This window comes from Cetorhinus maximus, chromosome 8 (assembly GCF_964194155.1).
Source record: "Cetorhinus maximus chromosome 8, sCetMax3.hap1.1, whole genome shotgun sequence".
NCBI lineage: Eukaryota > Metazoa > Chordata > Chondrichthyes > Lamniformes > Cetorhinidae > Cetorhinus > Cetorhinus maximus.
In genome coordinates this window covers 61,409,090-61,425,082 of record NC_135886.1, presented here as the reverse complement: position 1 = coordinate 61,425,082, position 15,993 = coordinate 61,409,090, and the positions used below count along the sequence as shown (strand labels likewise).

The 15,993-nt window shown below is 45.3% G+C and overlaps 1 protein-coding gene across 2 annotated transcripts in view; it reads left to right on the top strand.

The window, feature by feature from the left end:
* Positions 1-15,993, top strand: part of btk (Bruton agammaglobulinemia tyrosine kinase) — a 183,525-nt gene that overhangs the window by 41,984 nt on the left and 125,548 nt on the right. Inside the window, exon 3 of one of the 2 annotated variants that reach the window (XM_078546919.1) lies at positions 3,220-3,324. In XM_078546919.1, coding sequence (XP_078403045.1) covers positions 3,220-3,324 — 105 coding nt within the window. Of the gene's footprint in view, positions 1-3,219; positions 3,325-9,191; positions 9,284-15,993 lie in introns of those variants that run through there. The other variant, XM_078546920.1, reaches the window with a different exon arrangement.

Below are 15,993 nucleotides of genomic sequence, written 5' to 3'. Positions count from 1 at the left end.
AGAGACTATTATAAAGGATGTAATAGCAGAGAATATAGAATTACATTATCTAATAAAGCAGAGTCAGCATGGCTTCATTAAAAGAGAAATCATGCCTGACAAATTTATTAGAGTTCTTTGAGGAGGTAACAAGCAGGATCGATAAAGGGGAACCAGCAGATGTAATATATTTAGATTTCCAAAAGGCGTTCGATTAGGTACCGCATGTAAGGCTACTTAATAAGGTAAGAGCCTATGGTGTTGGGGGTAGTATATTAGCATGGATAGATGATTGGCTAACTAATAGAAGATATAAAGTTGGGATAAGGGGGGCATTTTCAGGATGGCAACCTGTAACTAGTGGAGTGCCACAGGGATCAGTGCTGGGGCCTCAACTTATTTACAATATATTAATGACTTAGATGAGGGAAATGAATGTACTGTCACCAAATTTGCGGATGATACAAAAATAGATGGGAAGGCAAGTGGTGAGGATGACACAAGGTGTCTACAGAGTGATAGACAGGTTAAGTGAGTGGGCAAAAATTTGGCAGATGGAATATAATGTGGGAAAATGTGAGGTTATGCACTTTGGCAGGAAGATAGAAGAGCTGAATATTATTCAGATGGAGAAACACTGCAGGAAGCTGCAGCACAGAGGGATTTGGGAGTCCTTGTGCATGAATCCCAAAAAGCTAACATACAGGTTCAATGGGTAATAGGGAAGACAAATTGAATGTTGGCCTTTATTTCAAAGGAAATAGAGTATAAAATTGGGAAGTCTTGCTAAAACTATACAAGGCATTAGTTAGACCACACCTAGAATACGATGAAGAGTCCTGGCCCCCTTATCTAAAGAAAGATATACTGGCACTGGGGGCAGTCCAGAGAAGGTTCATAAAGTTGATTCTAGGTGTGGAGGGATTTTCTTATGAGGAGAGGTTGAGCAGGTTGGGTCTGTACTCATTGGAGTTTAGAAGGATGAGGTGCGACCTTATTGAAACCTTAAGATTCTTAGGGGGCTTGACAGGGTAGATGCTGAGAGGTTGTTTCCCTTTGTGGGAGAGTCTAGGACCAGAGGGCATAATCCGAGAGTAAGGGGTCACCCATTTAAAACAGAGATGAGGAGGAGTTTCTTTTCTCAGAGTGTAGTTAATCTGTGGAATTCTTTACCGCAGAGGGCTACAGAGGCTAGGTCGTTAAGTATATTCAAGGCAGAGATGGTGAGTTTTTTAATCAGTAAGGGAATCAAGGGTTATGGGGACAAGGCAGGAAAGTGGAGTTGAGGATTATCAGATCAGTCATGATCTTATTGAATGGCGGAGCAGACTCGATGGGCTGAATGGCCTACTTCTGCACCTACGCCTTATGGTCTTATGGTCTTAAAGATATATTCCATCGAAAGGAAGACTGTAAGAGAAAGATTCAGCACCTGTGGCTAACTAAGGACATTAAAGATGGTATCAAATTGCTAAAGAAAGATTACGTACGATGGTATGCAGGTGTACTAATAGAAATATGTCAGCTTCATGCCATGGTTTTCCTTTTCTATACATGCCTGTTACTCTCTCTCTTTCTCTCTGTCTCTCCCTCTCTGTCTCTGTCTCTCTCTCTCTCTATCTCTTTGCTTCTGTCTCTCACTCTGTCTCTCTGTTTCTGCCTCCCTCTCTCTCTGTCTGTCTGTCTTTCTCTCTCTCTGTCTCGGTCTCTCTCTCTCTGTCTGTCTCGGTCTGTCTGTCTCTCCCTGTCTCACTTTCTCTCTCTCTGTCTCGCTCACTCTCTCACTCTCTCTATCTCTCTCTGTCTCGCTCACTCTCTCTTTCTTTCTGTCTCACTCTGTCTCTCTCTCTCGTCTCTCTCTCTCTCTCTGTCTGTTTGTCTCTTTCTCTTTCTCACTCTTTAGCACTTTTTCTGTCTTTTTTCCCCTTATTTCTCCCATGGGAGCCATGCTTATGGAATATTTTTATTGATTTTCTTGGGAGTGATGTTTTTTATGAATTCTGATAAGGGCAATGAGGTAGGTTGTGTTATGATTTATGAAAAGGGGACTTCAATTCGGGGGACCTTTGGGAATTTTAAGGAACATTGGTTCAATTTATGTGACTTTTCTGGCGTTATTGTCTCATTATCTTAAATGCGCTGAGATGATTTTTAGTCCAAGTCAGATTTTTGTGATGGTGTAATTTTTCATTTCATTGCTAATTATTAGCTTTAATGAATAAGTAATGTACCCGCAATGAATTTCCGAAAGGACAAGAAAAGTTGAACTGAATTGAAATTTAAGGAAAAGAGGTACAATGATGCAAAGATTGGTGGTAGGCCACAGGACTGAGAAAGATTTAAAAACCAGCAAAGGATTACTATAAGAATAATAAAGCTAGAGAAACTGGAGTATGCGAGAAAACTAGCAAACAATATAAAAATAGACAGTAAAACCTTCTACAAATATATCAAAAGGAAGAGAGTAGTTAAGCAAAGTGTTGGCCCCTCAGAGGGTGAGATTGGGGAATTAATAATGGGAAACAAGGCAATGACAGAGACTTTGAATGAGTATTTTGTAAATGCCTGTCCAGAAGACACAAAATGGATCCCAAGAATAGTAGAAAATCAAGAGACAAAAATGAGGGAGGAGCTTAAAACAATCCTAATCACTTGAGAAAGTGTACTATTCAAGGAAGGAATTATCCATGAAAGCAGGAAACTATACTCAGCACCTTCAAGAGAGGGGGAGAGAAAGTCAGTGCCTTCAGGGAAGGGAGGGGAGAGAGAGTCAGCACCTTCAGGGGAGGGGGAGAGAGAGTCAGTACCTTCAGGGGAGGGGGTGAGAGAGTCAGCACCTTCAGGGGAGGGGAAGAGAGAGTCAGCACCTTCAGGGAAGTGAGGGGAGAGAGAGTTGGCACCTTCAGGAGACGGGGAGGGAGAGTCAGCACCTTCAGGGGAGGGGGAGAGAGAGTCAGCATCTTCAGGGGAGTGAGGGGAGAGAGAGTCAGCACCTTCAGTGAAGTGAGGGGAGAGAGAGTCAGCACCTTCAGGGGAGGGGGAGAGAGAGCTAGCACCTTCAGGAAAGGGGGAGAGAGAGTCACCACATTCAGGGGAAGGGGGGAGAGAGTCAGCACCTTCAGGGGAGGGAGAGAGAGAGTCAGCACCTTCACGAAAGGGGGAGAGAGAGTCAGCACCTTTAGGGGATTGTGGGAAATCACTCATATATTGAAGAATTTAAGAAATCTGTTTTCTCTCCAGAAACGAGGAGGCAAGAAAGGGTCAATCGAGATGGAAAAAGTCAAGTGTGTGGAAACAGTAGTTACCGAAGATAACTGTCCTCTGGATAGGCAGTACCCATTCCAGGTTAGTGCATGAATGTTAACACTGTGACAGGATCAGCCTGTTGGCAAATAGAGTACAGGAACCCTGGAACACAAGGAGGCCAATTGACCATCAAACCTGTTACACCATTAAATTAAATCAGTGCTCATGTGCTTCATTTACTCACATTTGCTCCATAGCGTTCATACCCAAACAAACATCAATCAATCTCAGTCTTTAAATCACCAATTGACCCTCAGCCTTTTCGGGAGAGGGTTTCTGATTTTCACTCCCCTTTGTCTGAAGAAGTGCTTCCTGGCATCACCTTTGAATGGAAGAGCTCTATATCTAAAACCACATCAGCTTGTCCTAGATCATCCGACCAGAGGAAATAGTTTCTATCTATTTAACCTGTCAAATACTTGTAACATTTTAAATACTCCAGTCTGAACACATCACAACCTCCTGTACTCAAAGGAAATAAACCAAGGGTGAAATTTTATTGTTACCCCCCCCCACACCCCTCCCCCCCACCCACTGGTTTGAAAGCTGGGGAGAGTTCGTAAAATGCAGCACGTGGGCTGTACACTGCGTACCAGCCCACTCTGACCTGTCTCCCATTTTATTGGGGGTGATGGATGTGTTGGGCGGTCTGTCCTTGTGCCTACTAAGGCCCTTAAGTGGCCAAGTGCCCTCATTCTGCCCCTGCCACTTTTTTACCTACGGCAGGGGGAGGCCTACACTAGGAGGGTAGCCCAATAGCTTTTGCTGCGTGGACTGGCGTTGGGAAAGAAGGGGTCTCCTCTGGGGGTCCCTTTTGCCCATCGGAGGCACCCCCCTAATAGGTCACATCCTCGGCCTCTCACATCCAGCACCCCACTTCCCTCACCTGCCCTCAGTGCAGCCTGCAAGCCAGGGCCTGTCAATACCTGCGCTTACCCGAATTCTAGCATCCAAAGCCAACCATAATGAAGATGTTTTCCGGCGAGTGCCTGCAGGCCCAGCAGTAGCCACTGCTTGAACCTGACACTGTTGGGACTACAGAGCTGACAGGCCAATTGGATTGGCCAACAGCTGTCCAAGGTGAAACTTCCTTCCCAAATGGGGGCGGATGTCTTGACCTTAGGTTATTAATGCCCCACTGAGTGTTAAATAGCTGTGGGGCAGGTCATATTGGCCAGGATGCTTGAGGTGACAGACATGGAAACCCCACCATCCCAAAAATCCTGCCCCAAGTTTACCTGACCTGTCCTCATAATTTAACCCTCTAAATCCTGATATTATCCCTTCAGCACAATCTCAAAAGTTATTTTTATGGGAACCTTCAGTCAACCAAATTTTTTTTATTTAATCACTGGGTGTGGTCTTCGCTGACTGGGCCAGCATTTATTCCCCATCCCTAGTTGCCCTTGAGAAGGTGGTGGTGATCTGTCTTCTTGAACTGTTGCAGTCCATGTGGTGTAGGTACACCCATAGTGCTGTTAGGAAGGGAGTTCCAGGATTTTGACCCAGCAACAGTGAAGGAACGGCGATATTTTTCCAAGTCAGGTTGGTGAATGGCTTGGAAGGGAACTTGTAAGTGGTGGTGTTCCCATCTATCTGCTGCCCCTGTCCTTCTAGATGGTAGTGGTCGTGGGTTTGGAAGGTGCTGTCTAAGGAGCCTTGGTGAGTTTTTGCAGTGCATCTTGTAGATGGTACACACTGCTGCTACTGTGCGTCGGTGGTGGAGGGAGTGAATGTTTGTGGATGTGGTGCCAGTCAAGTGGGCTGCTTTGTCCTGGATGGTGTCAAGCTTCTTGAGTGTTGTGTGAGCTGCATTCATCCAGGCAAGTAGGGAGTATTATATAACTCCTGACTTGGGCCTGTAGAAGGTGGACAGGCTTTGAGGAGTCAGGATGTGAGTTATTCATCGCAGGATGAGTAGCCTCTGAACTGCTCTTGTAGCCACAGTATTTATATGGCTGGTCCAGTTCAGGTTCTGATCAGTCGTAACTCCTAAAATGTTGATAGTGAGGGATTCAGCAATGGTAATGCCATTGAATGTTAAGGGGTGATGGTTAGATTCTCTCTTGTTGAGATGGTCATTGCCTGGTACTTGTGTGGTACGAATGTTACTTGCCACTTGTCAGCCCAAGCCTGGATATTGTCCAGGTCTTGCTGCTTCAGTATCTGAGGAGTCGCAATTGGTGCTGAACATTGTACAATCACTAGCGAACACCCCCACTTCTGACCTTATGATAGAAGGTCATTAAAGAAGCAGCTGAAGATGGCTGGGCCTAGGACACCACTCTGAGGGACGCCTGCAGTGATGTCCTGGAGCTGAGATGATTGACCTCCAACAACCACAATCATCTTCCTTTGTGTGCTATTATGACTCTAACCAATGGAGAGTTTTACACTCTGATTCCCATTGATTCCAGTTTTGCTTGGGCTCCTTGATGCCACATTCAGTCAAATGCTGCCTTGAAGTCAAGGGCAGTCACTCTCACCTCATCTCTGCAGTTCAGCTCTTTTGTCCATGTTTGAACCAAGGCTGTAATGAGGCCAGGAGCTGAGTGGCCCTGGCAGAACCCAAACTGGGCATCAGTGAGCAGGTTATTGCTGAGCAAGTGCTGCTTGATAGCACTGTTGATGACCCCTTCCATTACCTTACTGATGATCGAGAATAGACTGATGGGGCGGGTTGGATTTGTTCTGCTTTTTGTGTACAGGACATACCTGGGCAATTTTCTACATTGCCAGGTAGATGCCAATGTTGTAGCTGTACTGGAACAGCTTGGCTAGGGGCGCAGCAAGTTCTAGAGCACAAATCTTCAGTACTATTGTCAGAATGTTGTCAGGGCCCATAGCCTTTGCACTATCCAGTACCTTCAGCCGTTTCTTGGTATCACGTGGAGTGAATAGAATTGGCTGAAGACTGGCACCTGTGATGCTGGGGACCCCTAGAGGAGGCTGAGATGGACCATCCACTCAGCTCTTCTGGTTGAAGATTGTAGCAAATGCTTTAGCCTTATCTTTTGCACTGATGTGCTGGGCTCCCCCATCATTGAAGATGAGGATATTTCTGGAGCCTCCCTCCTCCAGTGATTTGTTTAATTGTCCACCACCATTCACGACTGGATGTGGCAGGACTGCAGAATGTGAACTAGCAATGCCAAACAGCTTTAGAGTTCTTAATTAAAATTGAAAATGCAGGAACTATCGACAGGTCATTTATGGAGAGAAACAGGGTTTCAGCACAATGGCATTTCATCTGTAACTCTCTCCAGAGAACTGCTGAGTATTTTATTTCATATTTCCAGCATTCGCAGTATTCTGTTTTTGGATTAGAGTTCTACATTGACATTTCAGTTGTGGTCAAGTGGAACACCTTGAAAGGTGTAAGGCTGAGCATGGACGATAGCTTCATGCCAAAATTTATCTCGAAGCCTCACACCCCCTACCTTGTGAGTGCAGTGTCCCCTCAATACTGCACTGGAATGTCAGCCAGGATAATGGCCTCAAGCCTTTGGAGCAGGATCTGAACCCTATTTGGTGAGTCTACCTGAGGTCTTGCAGAAGCATTGAAAGGAAGGTTGGCTGCTCATAGCACAAGACACCAGAAGTTCAAATACGTAGGAGAAAATGAAGTAAATCAGAAGATAGCCCCTCAGTGACGCCAAGCTTGATCTTTATACATCAGATGTGGCAAGGAAGGGAGACTCAGAGCTAATGAGTTCCACAATAATCAGCTTCAGGAACAGAATGAATTAGGGAGTTGGAGGTGCTGTGATGAGTCGGAATTTCAACACAGTGGAGAGGTAAAGAGTAGGAAGAGTGAGTAGGATGGGGGAATTGAAGCTGAGGAAGAACAAGAGAAAATGATTGACAGAAGCAATGATCGCAGCAGTATCAGTATAAAGCCAGAGGCTACAGGTGAGGGAGGAATTGTCAATACTGTGAATAAAATCAGACATGTTGACCAAACATTTATAAGTTCCTTTCTGCAGCGAGGCTAGAGTCTGTTCTCTGTTTTAGTTGGGTTTTAGGTTTACAAGTCAACTGACATTCTGAACAGTAAGTGAAAGGGGAAATGAAAGTCTCTGTTGTTATTTTGACTGCCTCCTCTTTCAAAACAGTCACTGAACGATAGGAAGACTCATTAACACAATGAAGAAACATCTCAATCTGAGACTGTGAAATTAGTCTTCTCAATGAGAGTCTATTTAAAAGTACAATGCCTTTTTAATCTTCACCAATATCCAACTCAGCACAAGGCAGAAACCCTTTGAGAGGTGAGACATCCATCCATCCCCACCCCACTGATTGTGCTGCAGTCATTAGCCCATCTGTCACCACCCTCCACCAGCTGCCGCCTGACTGAAGGCAAGACTATCATTAGCTCATAGGAGCAAGGTAGCCTTTTTAAATGTGGAACCCATGAATAAGGTACCTTAGCAATCTCTCTTCAAGAGCTGATGTCATTCAGAATAACCCAATTTTGAGTTACTTCATTTATGCCAAACTGATGGCTAAGTAATCAAGATTCTGTTGGAGGGAACAGTATCAAAGATAGGTGCCTGAGGAGATTGACTCTGTTAGTTGCTTAGACTGAAGTGGCACTCCCTGACCTTGGCTTCACTGAGTGGTAACCAGCTGTGTTTGAACCCTGAATATAAGGGCAGAGTTCTGGGAGACAATGGCCAGAAAGAGTCTCCCCGCATGGGTGGGTTAAGTTACAATTGTACAGGGCTTTGATGAAACCATAATGTGTGCAGTTTTGGTCTCATATCCAAGGAAGGATATACTTGCATTGGGAGCAGTACAGCAAAGGTTCACTAGATTGCTCCCTGGGATGAGAGGGTTGTCCTACGATGAGAGGCTGAGTAAATTGAGTCTATATTCTCTGGTGATGTTATGAAGCTTTAGCCAAAGCATTCTACAAACCCATCTTCCAGACTACCTTTGCCAATTTAATTGGTCCAGTTTATATGAAGATTAAAGTCCCTCACAATTATTATGTTGTCTTTGTTACAAGCTTCAATAACTTCTAGCTTAATTTTCTGTCCAGCAATGTAACTATTGTTAATGTGTCTATAAACTACACAGCTTCTGTCTTCTGAAATGCATGCAGTTATCTCTTGAACTTATTAATGATGTAAAATTCAACAGTCTTCCATGCGAACTTACTGCATGAGTATTTCCCATCTCATATTCTTCCCTGATAGCCCCCTTTACTCTTAACTTCCTTATTTTCAACTCATGTGTTCCGGGATTTGAACTCTTCACCACAGGAAATAATTTGCCTCAATCTTTCGGGTAAATGGAATCATGTCATTTAGACAGATTTACACTTACATTGCAATTTTCATGACCTCAGGACATCGTAAGCACTTTGCAACCAGTTAGAATTTTTGAAGTGTGGACACTGGTGCAATGTAGAAAACACAATAGCCAAGACCTTGGTTTAACCCATCACCCAAAAGATGGCATCTCTACAGTGCAGCATTCCCTCAGTATTGCACTGGGAGAACTAGTGTGTTCAAGTGCCAGGACTGTGTCTTAAACCCATGACTTTCTGACTCAGAGATGAGAATGCTATTACTGAACCAAGGCAAGCATAACCCTGGGTGTCCTATTTGTAACTTTTACTAACCTAAGAAGTCCCCATTAATGGCTAACCACAGTTTTCAAATCTGTCTTTACTTCCTGCTCTATAACTGCCTTTTACAGCCATTAATCAAGACCAGAAACCCTGGAAAAAATATATGAAGGACAAGGTGTCCTCTACAATCTAGTGATTAAAGTAACATGGCAAGAGTGCCAGCTGTGGCTCACTGATAACACTGACACCTCTGTCACTTGGTTGTGGGTTCACATCATACTCCAGAGACTGGAGCATATATTCTAGGCTAACACTCTACTGCAGTTCTAAGAAAGTGCAGCGCTGTCAGAAGGTCAGATTAGAACGAGTGCTGCACTGATGAGGATCAGTACTGAGGGAGTGCTGTACTGTTGGAAGGTCAGTACTGATGGAGTGCTGCATTGTCGGAGTTCAATACTGAGGGAGCGCTGCACTGTTGGAGGATCAGTACTGAGGGAGCACTGCACTTTTGGAGGGTCAGTACTGAGGGACTGTCACAGTACTGAGGGAGTGCTGCACTGTTGGAGAGTTAGTAATGAGTGGGTGCTGCACTGTCGGAGATTCAGTACTAAGGGAGTGCTGCACTGTCTGAGGGTCGATACTGCCGGAGCGCTGCGCTGTTGGAGGATCAGTACTGAGGGAGCACTGCACTGTTGGAGAGTAAACACTGAGTGACTGCTGCACTATTGCAGAGTCAGTACTGAGGAAGTGCTGCATTGTTGGATGATCAGTACTGCGGGAGTGCTGCACTCTCAGAGAGTCAGTAGTAAGGGAGTGCTGCACTGTCAGAGGGTCAATACTGAGTGAAGGCTACATCGTTGGAGAGTCAGTATTGCAGGAGTGCTGCAGTGTTGGAGGGTCAGTACTGAGGGAGAACTGCTCTGTTGGAGAGTCAGTACTGAGTGAGTGCTGCACTAGTGCAGCGTCAGTATTGAGGGAGTGCTGCACTGTCAGAGGGTCAATGCTGAGGGAGTGCTGCACGACCAGAGAGTCAGTACTGAGGAAGCGCCGCACTGTTGGAGGATCAGTGCTGAGGGAGTGCTGCACTGTTGGAGAGTCAGTACTGAGGGAGTGCTGTGCTATCGGAGAGTCAGTACTGAGGGAGCACTGCACTGTCACAGTGTCAATACTGAGGGAGTGCTGCACTGCCAGAGGGTCAGTACTGAGGGAGTTCTGCATTGTCGGAGGGTTAATGCTGAAGGAGCACTGCACCATCGGAGGATCAGTAGTGAGGAAGTTCCGCACTGACAGAGCGTTAGTACTGAGTGAGTGCTACACTGTCGGAGATTCAGTCCTAAGGGAGTGCTGCACTGCTGGAGGGTTAGTACTGAATGAGCGCTGCACTGTCAGAGGGTCAATACTGAGGGAGCGCTGCACTGTCAGAGGATCAATACTGAGGGAGCGCTCACTGTCGGAGGATCAGGACTGAGGGAGCACTGCACTGTCGGAGGATCAGTACTGAGGGAATGCTGCACTGCCGGAGAGTGAGTACTGAGAGAGAGCTGCACTGATGGAGGATCAGTACTGAGGGAGTGCTGCACTGTCGGAAAGTCAGTGCTGAGGGAGTGCTCCACTGTTGGAAGGTCAGAACTGAGGGAGCACTGCACTGTCGGAGGGTCAGTGCTGAGGGAGTGCTGCACTGCCGGAGAGTGAGTACTGAGAGAGAGCAGCACTGTTGGAGGATCAGTACTGAGGGAGTGCTGCACTGTTGGAGGGTCCATACTGAAGGAGTGCTGCACTGTCGGAGGATCAGTACTGAGGGAACACTACACTGTCGGAAGATCAGTACTGAGTGAGTGCTGCACTGTCGGAGAGATGTTACTAAAGCAAATGCTGCACTGTCTCAGAGTCGGTACTGAGGGAGTGCTGCACTGTCAGAGGGTCAGTACTGAGAGAGTGCGGCACTGTCGGAAAGTCAGTACTGAGGGAGTGCTCCACTGTTGGAACATCAGCATCGAAGGAGTGCTGTATTGTCGGAGGTTCAATACCGAGGGAGCGCTGCACTGTCGGAGGATCAGTACTGAGGGAGCACTGCACTGTCGGAGGATCAGTACTGAGGGAGTGCCGCACTGTCGGAGAGTTAGTACTGAGTGAGTGCTACATTGTTGGAGATTCAGTACTAAGGGAGTGCTGCACTGTTGGAGGGTTAGTACTGAAGGAGTGCTGCACTGTCAGAGAGTCAATACTGAGTGAGTGCTGCACTGTCGGAAAGTCAGTACTGAGGGAGTGCTGCACTGTAGGGGAGTCATTACTGAGGGAGTGCTGCACTGTCGGATGGTCAGTACTGAGGGAGTGCTGCATTGTTGAAGGCACCACCTTTTGGATGATCATGAAACCGGAGTCCTGCCTGCTCTCCCAGGTTTCTGTTAAAGATCCCATAACACCATCTGAAAGAAGAGCAGGGGAGTTCTTCCCTGTTCCCTGGTGAATATATATTCCTCAATTAACATCACTGAAACAGATACCAAGACCAACACCAAACTCCAGCAATGCAGCTTAATGCACTTCAACCAGGCAGTGCATCACCTTACATTTTTCTGCATTTACAATGTCCACTGTGCCAGGGTCAGTAGGAGTCTCCTTACTGACAGGAGTAAACCTCTGTAAGCACCACTTCAGGAATCTGTCCGGTACCTTCCCACCTGTTTCTTGTTGCCAGAACGTTGAGCCTTGTTATCAGAACGTTGAGCCTTGTTATGCTCTTGTTGGCATGTTACTCAGGCAGTTCCCATCATCCTGGCAGCCGACTGGTTGCTAAGCAAGAACTCTGGGTGGGACTGCAGTTGCCTGGTTCCATTCGTATCTAGTCAGCTGCAGACGGGGAATCGGCTGCAGTGTCTTTTCTTCCTACTTCCATACTGTTATCTTTTGTGTCTCCCAAGGACCTATCCTTTGCCCCTTCCTATTTCTCAACCACAGGGGATCATCTAAAAACAGAGTCAGGATCCATGTGCATGCTCATGACAGCCAACTCCAACTCACCACTGCCTACCTCAGCACCTACCTCATCTCACCACCACCTACCTCACCTTCACCTCATGACAGCCAGCTCCACCTCACCACCGCCTACCTCAGCACCTACCTCATCTCACCACCACCTACCTCACCTCCACTCATGACAGCCAGCTCCACCTCACCACCGCCTCTCTGGACCTCTTTATCGACCCTGATTGAAGAACATAAGAAACAGGAGCAAGAGTGTCCTATACGGCCCCTCATGCCTGCCTTGCCATTCAGTAAAATCATGGCTGATCTTCTATAGCAACTTCACTTTCCCGCCCTTTTCCCGTCTCCCTTGATTCTCTTAGTTTCCAAAAATCTACCAGTCTCAGTCTTGAATATTCTCAGCAACTGAGCATCCACGACCCTCTGGGATAGAGAATTCCAAAGATTCACAACCCTCTGGGTGAAGAAATTTCTCATCATCTCAATCCTAACTGATCGACCACTTACCCAGAGGCTGTGTTCTGTGTTCTAGATTTCCCAGCCAGGGGGAAAAACCTCTCAGTGACGACTCTGTCAAGCCTGCTAAGACTTTTCTACATTTCAATAGGATTATCTCACGTAGAAACCTCCTACTAAATATCTTCTCACATGACAGCTCAATCATTTCAGGAATCAAGCTGGTGAACTTTCATTGCGTCCCTTCTAAGGCAAGCATAAAGAGGCCAAAACAGCACACTGTGCTCCAGGTGTGGTCTCACCAAAGCACTATACAATTCTAGTAAGACTTCCCTATTCTTGTACTCCAATCCTCTTGCAATAAAAGCCAACATGTCATTTTCCCTTCTAATTGCTTGCTGTACCTGCAGGTGAACTTTTTTTGATTCATGGTGTACTAAAACCAAATCCCTCTTAATACCAACAGCCTCTCATCATTTTAAACATATTCTGCTTTTTCACAATGTGGACAATATCAGACTTTCCCATATCATATTCTATCTGCCATCTTCTTGCCCATTGCTTTAACTTGTCCATATCCTTTTGCAGCCTCTTTGTGCCCTCTTCACTGCTTACTTTCCTACCTAGCTTCATATCATCAGCAAACATAGATACATTACACTCAGTTTCCTCGTCCAAGTTATTGATATAGATTGGAAATAGCTGAGGCTCAGGCACTGATCACTGAAGTACCCACCATCCCTAAAATGACCTGTTTAATCTGACTGTTTCTGTCCATTAACCAATGTTTAATCCATGTTAATATATGACCTCCAATTCCATGGGCAATAAATATGTGTAACAATCTCTTTTGTGACACTTTACTGAATGCCCTCTGAAAATCCAAATGTACTCCAATCACTTTATCCCCCTTATCTACCATTATGGTTACACCATCAAAAACTAACAGATTAGTCAAACACAATTGCCCTTTCAGAAAACCGTGTTGCCTCTGCCCAATCATATTGTGATTTACAAGTGCCCTTATCGTTCCCTTAATAATAGATTCAAGCAATTTCCCTACTACTAGTCAGGCTAACTGATCTATAGTTCCCTGTTTTCCCTCTCCTTCCTTTCTTGAAAAAGGAAAAGTTAGGGTATGAAAAAGGAGATAGAAATTAAGAAAAAGTGTGCTCATGACTGGTGTCAGGTAGAAAATACATTTGAGAACCAAGCTGAATACAGAAGGTTCAGAGGAGAGGTGAAGAAACAAATAAGAGAAGATAAGAGAGATTATGAGAAAAGACTGGCAGCCAACATCTTTACTTTGGAATCCCAAAGTAAAGGGTGGTAAAAGGAGGAGTAGGGTGATTAGGGACCAAAAAGCTGATTTACACATGGAGGCAGGGGACATGGCTGAGGTGTTAAGTGAATACTTTGCATCTGTCTTTACCAAGGAAGCAGATGCTACCCAGGCCATGGTGACAGAGGAGGAAACTTTAGAATGGTTCAAAATTGATAAGGAGGACGTGTTAGATAAACTGTTGGTATTTAAAGTTGACAAGGCACCGGGACCAGATGAGATGCATCCAAGGATATTGAAGGAAGCGAGAGTGGAAATTGCAGGGGCACTGGCCATAACTTTTCAGTCTTCCCTAGACTCAGGGGAGGTGCCAGAGGACCGGAGAATTGCAAACATTACGCCCTTGTTCAAAAATAGGTTGTAAGGATAAGCCCAGCAATTACAGACCAGTCAGTTTAACTTTGGTGGTGGGGAAACTTCTAGAAGCAATTATTCAGGGTAGAATTAATAATCACATGGAAAAATGTGGGTTGATTAGAACGAGCCAGCATGGATTTCTTAAGAGAAAATTGTGTTTAACTAATTTGCTCGAGTTTTTTGAAGAGGTTGATGAGGGTAATGCTGTTGGTGTGGTGTACATAGACTTTCAAAAGGCATTCGATACTGTGCCACACAACAAACTTGAGAGAAAAGTTATTGCTCATGGAATAAAAGGGACGTAAGGAACGTGGATACAAAATTGGCTGAAAAATAGGAAGCAGAGAGTAATGACCAATGGATATTTTTTGGGCTGGAGGTTTGTAGTGGAGTCCCCCAGGGGTTGGTATTGGGACCCTTGCTTTTCCTGATATGTATTAATGATCTAGATCTTGGTGTGCAGGGGACAATTTAAAAGTTAGCGGATAATACAAAACTTGGAAGCATTGCAAACTGTGAGAACAGTGTAGGGTTTCAAAATGACATAGACAAGTTGGAGCAGATAGGTGGCAGATGAAGTTCAATGCGGAGAAGTGTGAGGTGATTCATTTTGGTAGGAAGAACATGGAGAGACAATATAAAACAAGGGGTACAACTCTAAAGAGTGTGCAGGAGCAGAAGAATCTGGGTGTATATGTGCATAAGTCATTAAAGGTGGCAGGACAGGTGGAGGGAGCAGTTAATAAAGCATACAGTATCCTGGGCTATATTAATAGGAGCATAGAATACAAGAGCAAGGAGGCTATGCTGAACTTGTATAGGACACTAGTTAGACTTCAGCTGGAGTATTGTGTACAGTTCTGGGTGCCACACTAAGGAAGGATGTGACTGCATTGGAGAGAGTGCAGAAGAGGTTTACAAAAATGGTTCCAGGGATGAGAAACTTCAGTTACGAAGATAGATTGGAGAGGATGGGACTGTTCTCCTTGGAGAAAAGAAGGCTGAGAGGAGGTTTGATAGGGGTGTTCAAAATCATGAGGGGACTGGTCAGATTGGATGGGGGGAAACTGTTCCCGCTCGTAAAAGAATCAAAAATGAGAGAGCACAGATTTAAAGTGATTTGCAAAAGAAGCAAATGTGATGTGAGAAAAAACTTTTTCACACAACTAGTGGTTCAAGCCTGGAATGCACTACCTGGAAGTGTGGTGGAGTCAGATTCAATTGAGGCATTCAAGACGGCATTAGATGCTTATTTAAATAGAAACAATGTGCAGGGGTACGGGGAAAAGGCAGGAGAATGGTACCCTAGTCATGGTTTGTTGGATTTGTGAACTACGTAGCAAAGTTCTTGCCCAATTTGTCATTGGAGTGTGAGCCTTTACACAAGCTCACTGCAAAGGATGTTCAGTGGTATTGGGACACAGAACAAGAAGCAGCTTCTACTCACATCAAACAACTAGTGACGACAACGCCAGCCCTGAGGTACTATGATGCCAACCAGGAAAACACTGTGCAGTGTGCTGCCAGTGAAACAGGACTTGGAACATCCCTCAGGCACCAAGGACAACCAGTTGCATTTGCATCCAGAGCATTAATGCAGACTGAATGACACTATGCACAGATTGAGAAGGAGTGCCTGGCTATTGCCTGTTTGTGAAAATTTTAATCAGTACCTGTTTGGGAGAGAGAAAGTGAGAATAGAATCTGTACACAAGCCACTTCAAAGCATTTTTCTCAAACCATTTCTGTCTGCCCCGAAGTGTCTGCAAAGGATTTTGCTTTGTTTGCAAAGATACCATTTGGAAGTGAAGTACAAGCAAGGGAAGCAGATGTACATTGCTGACACGCTGTTGAGAGATGCACTCCCTTTGAAGGAAGTTGCTGATGCTTGTGCAGAGTGTGAAATCTTCCAGATTTTATGAGAATGAGAGTGGGGCAAAGAGGACCCACCACCTAGAAGAGCTATCCAGTCCAGTCCAGAGAGAAG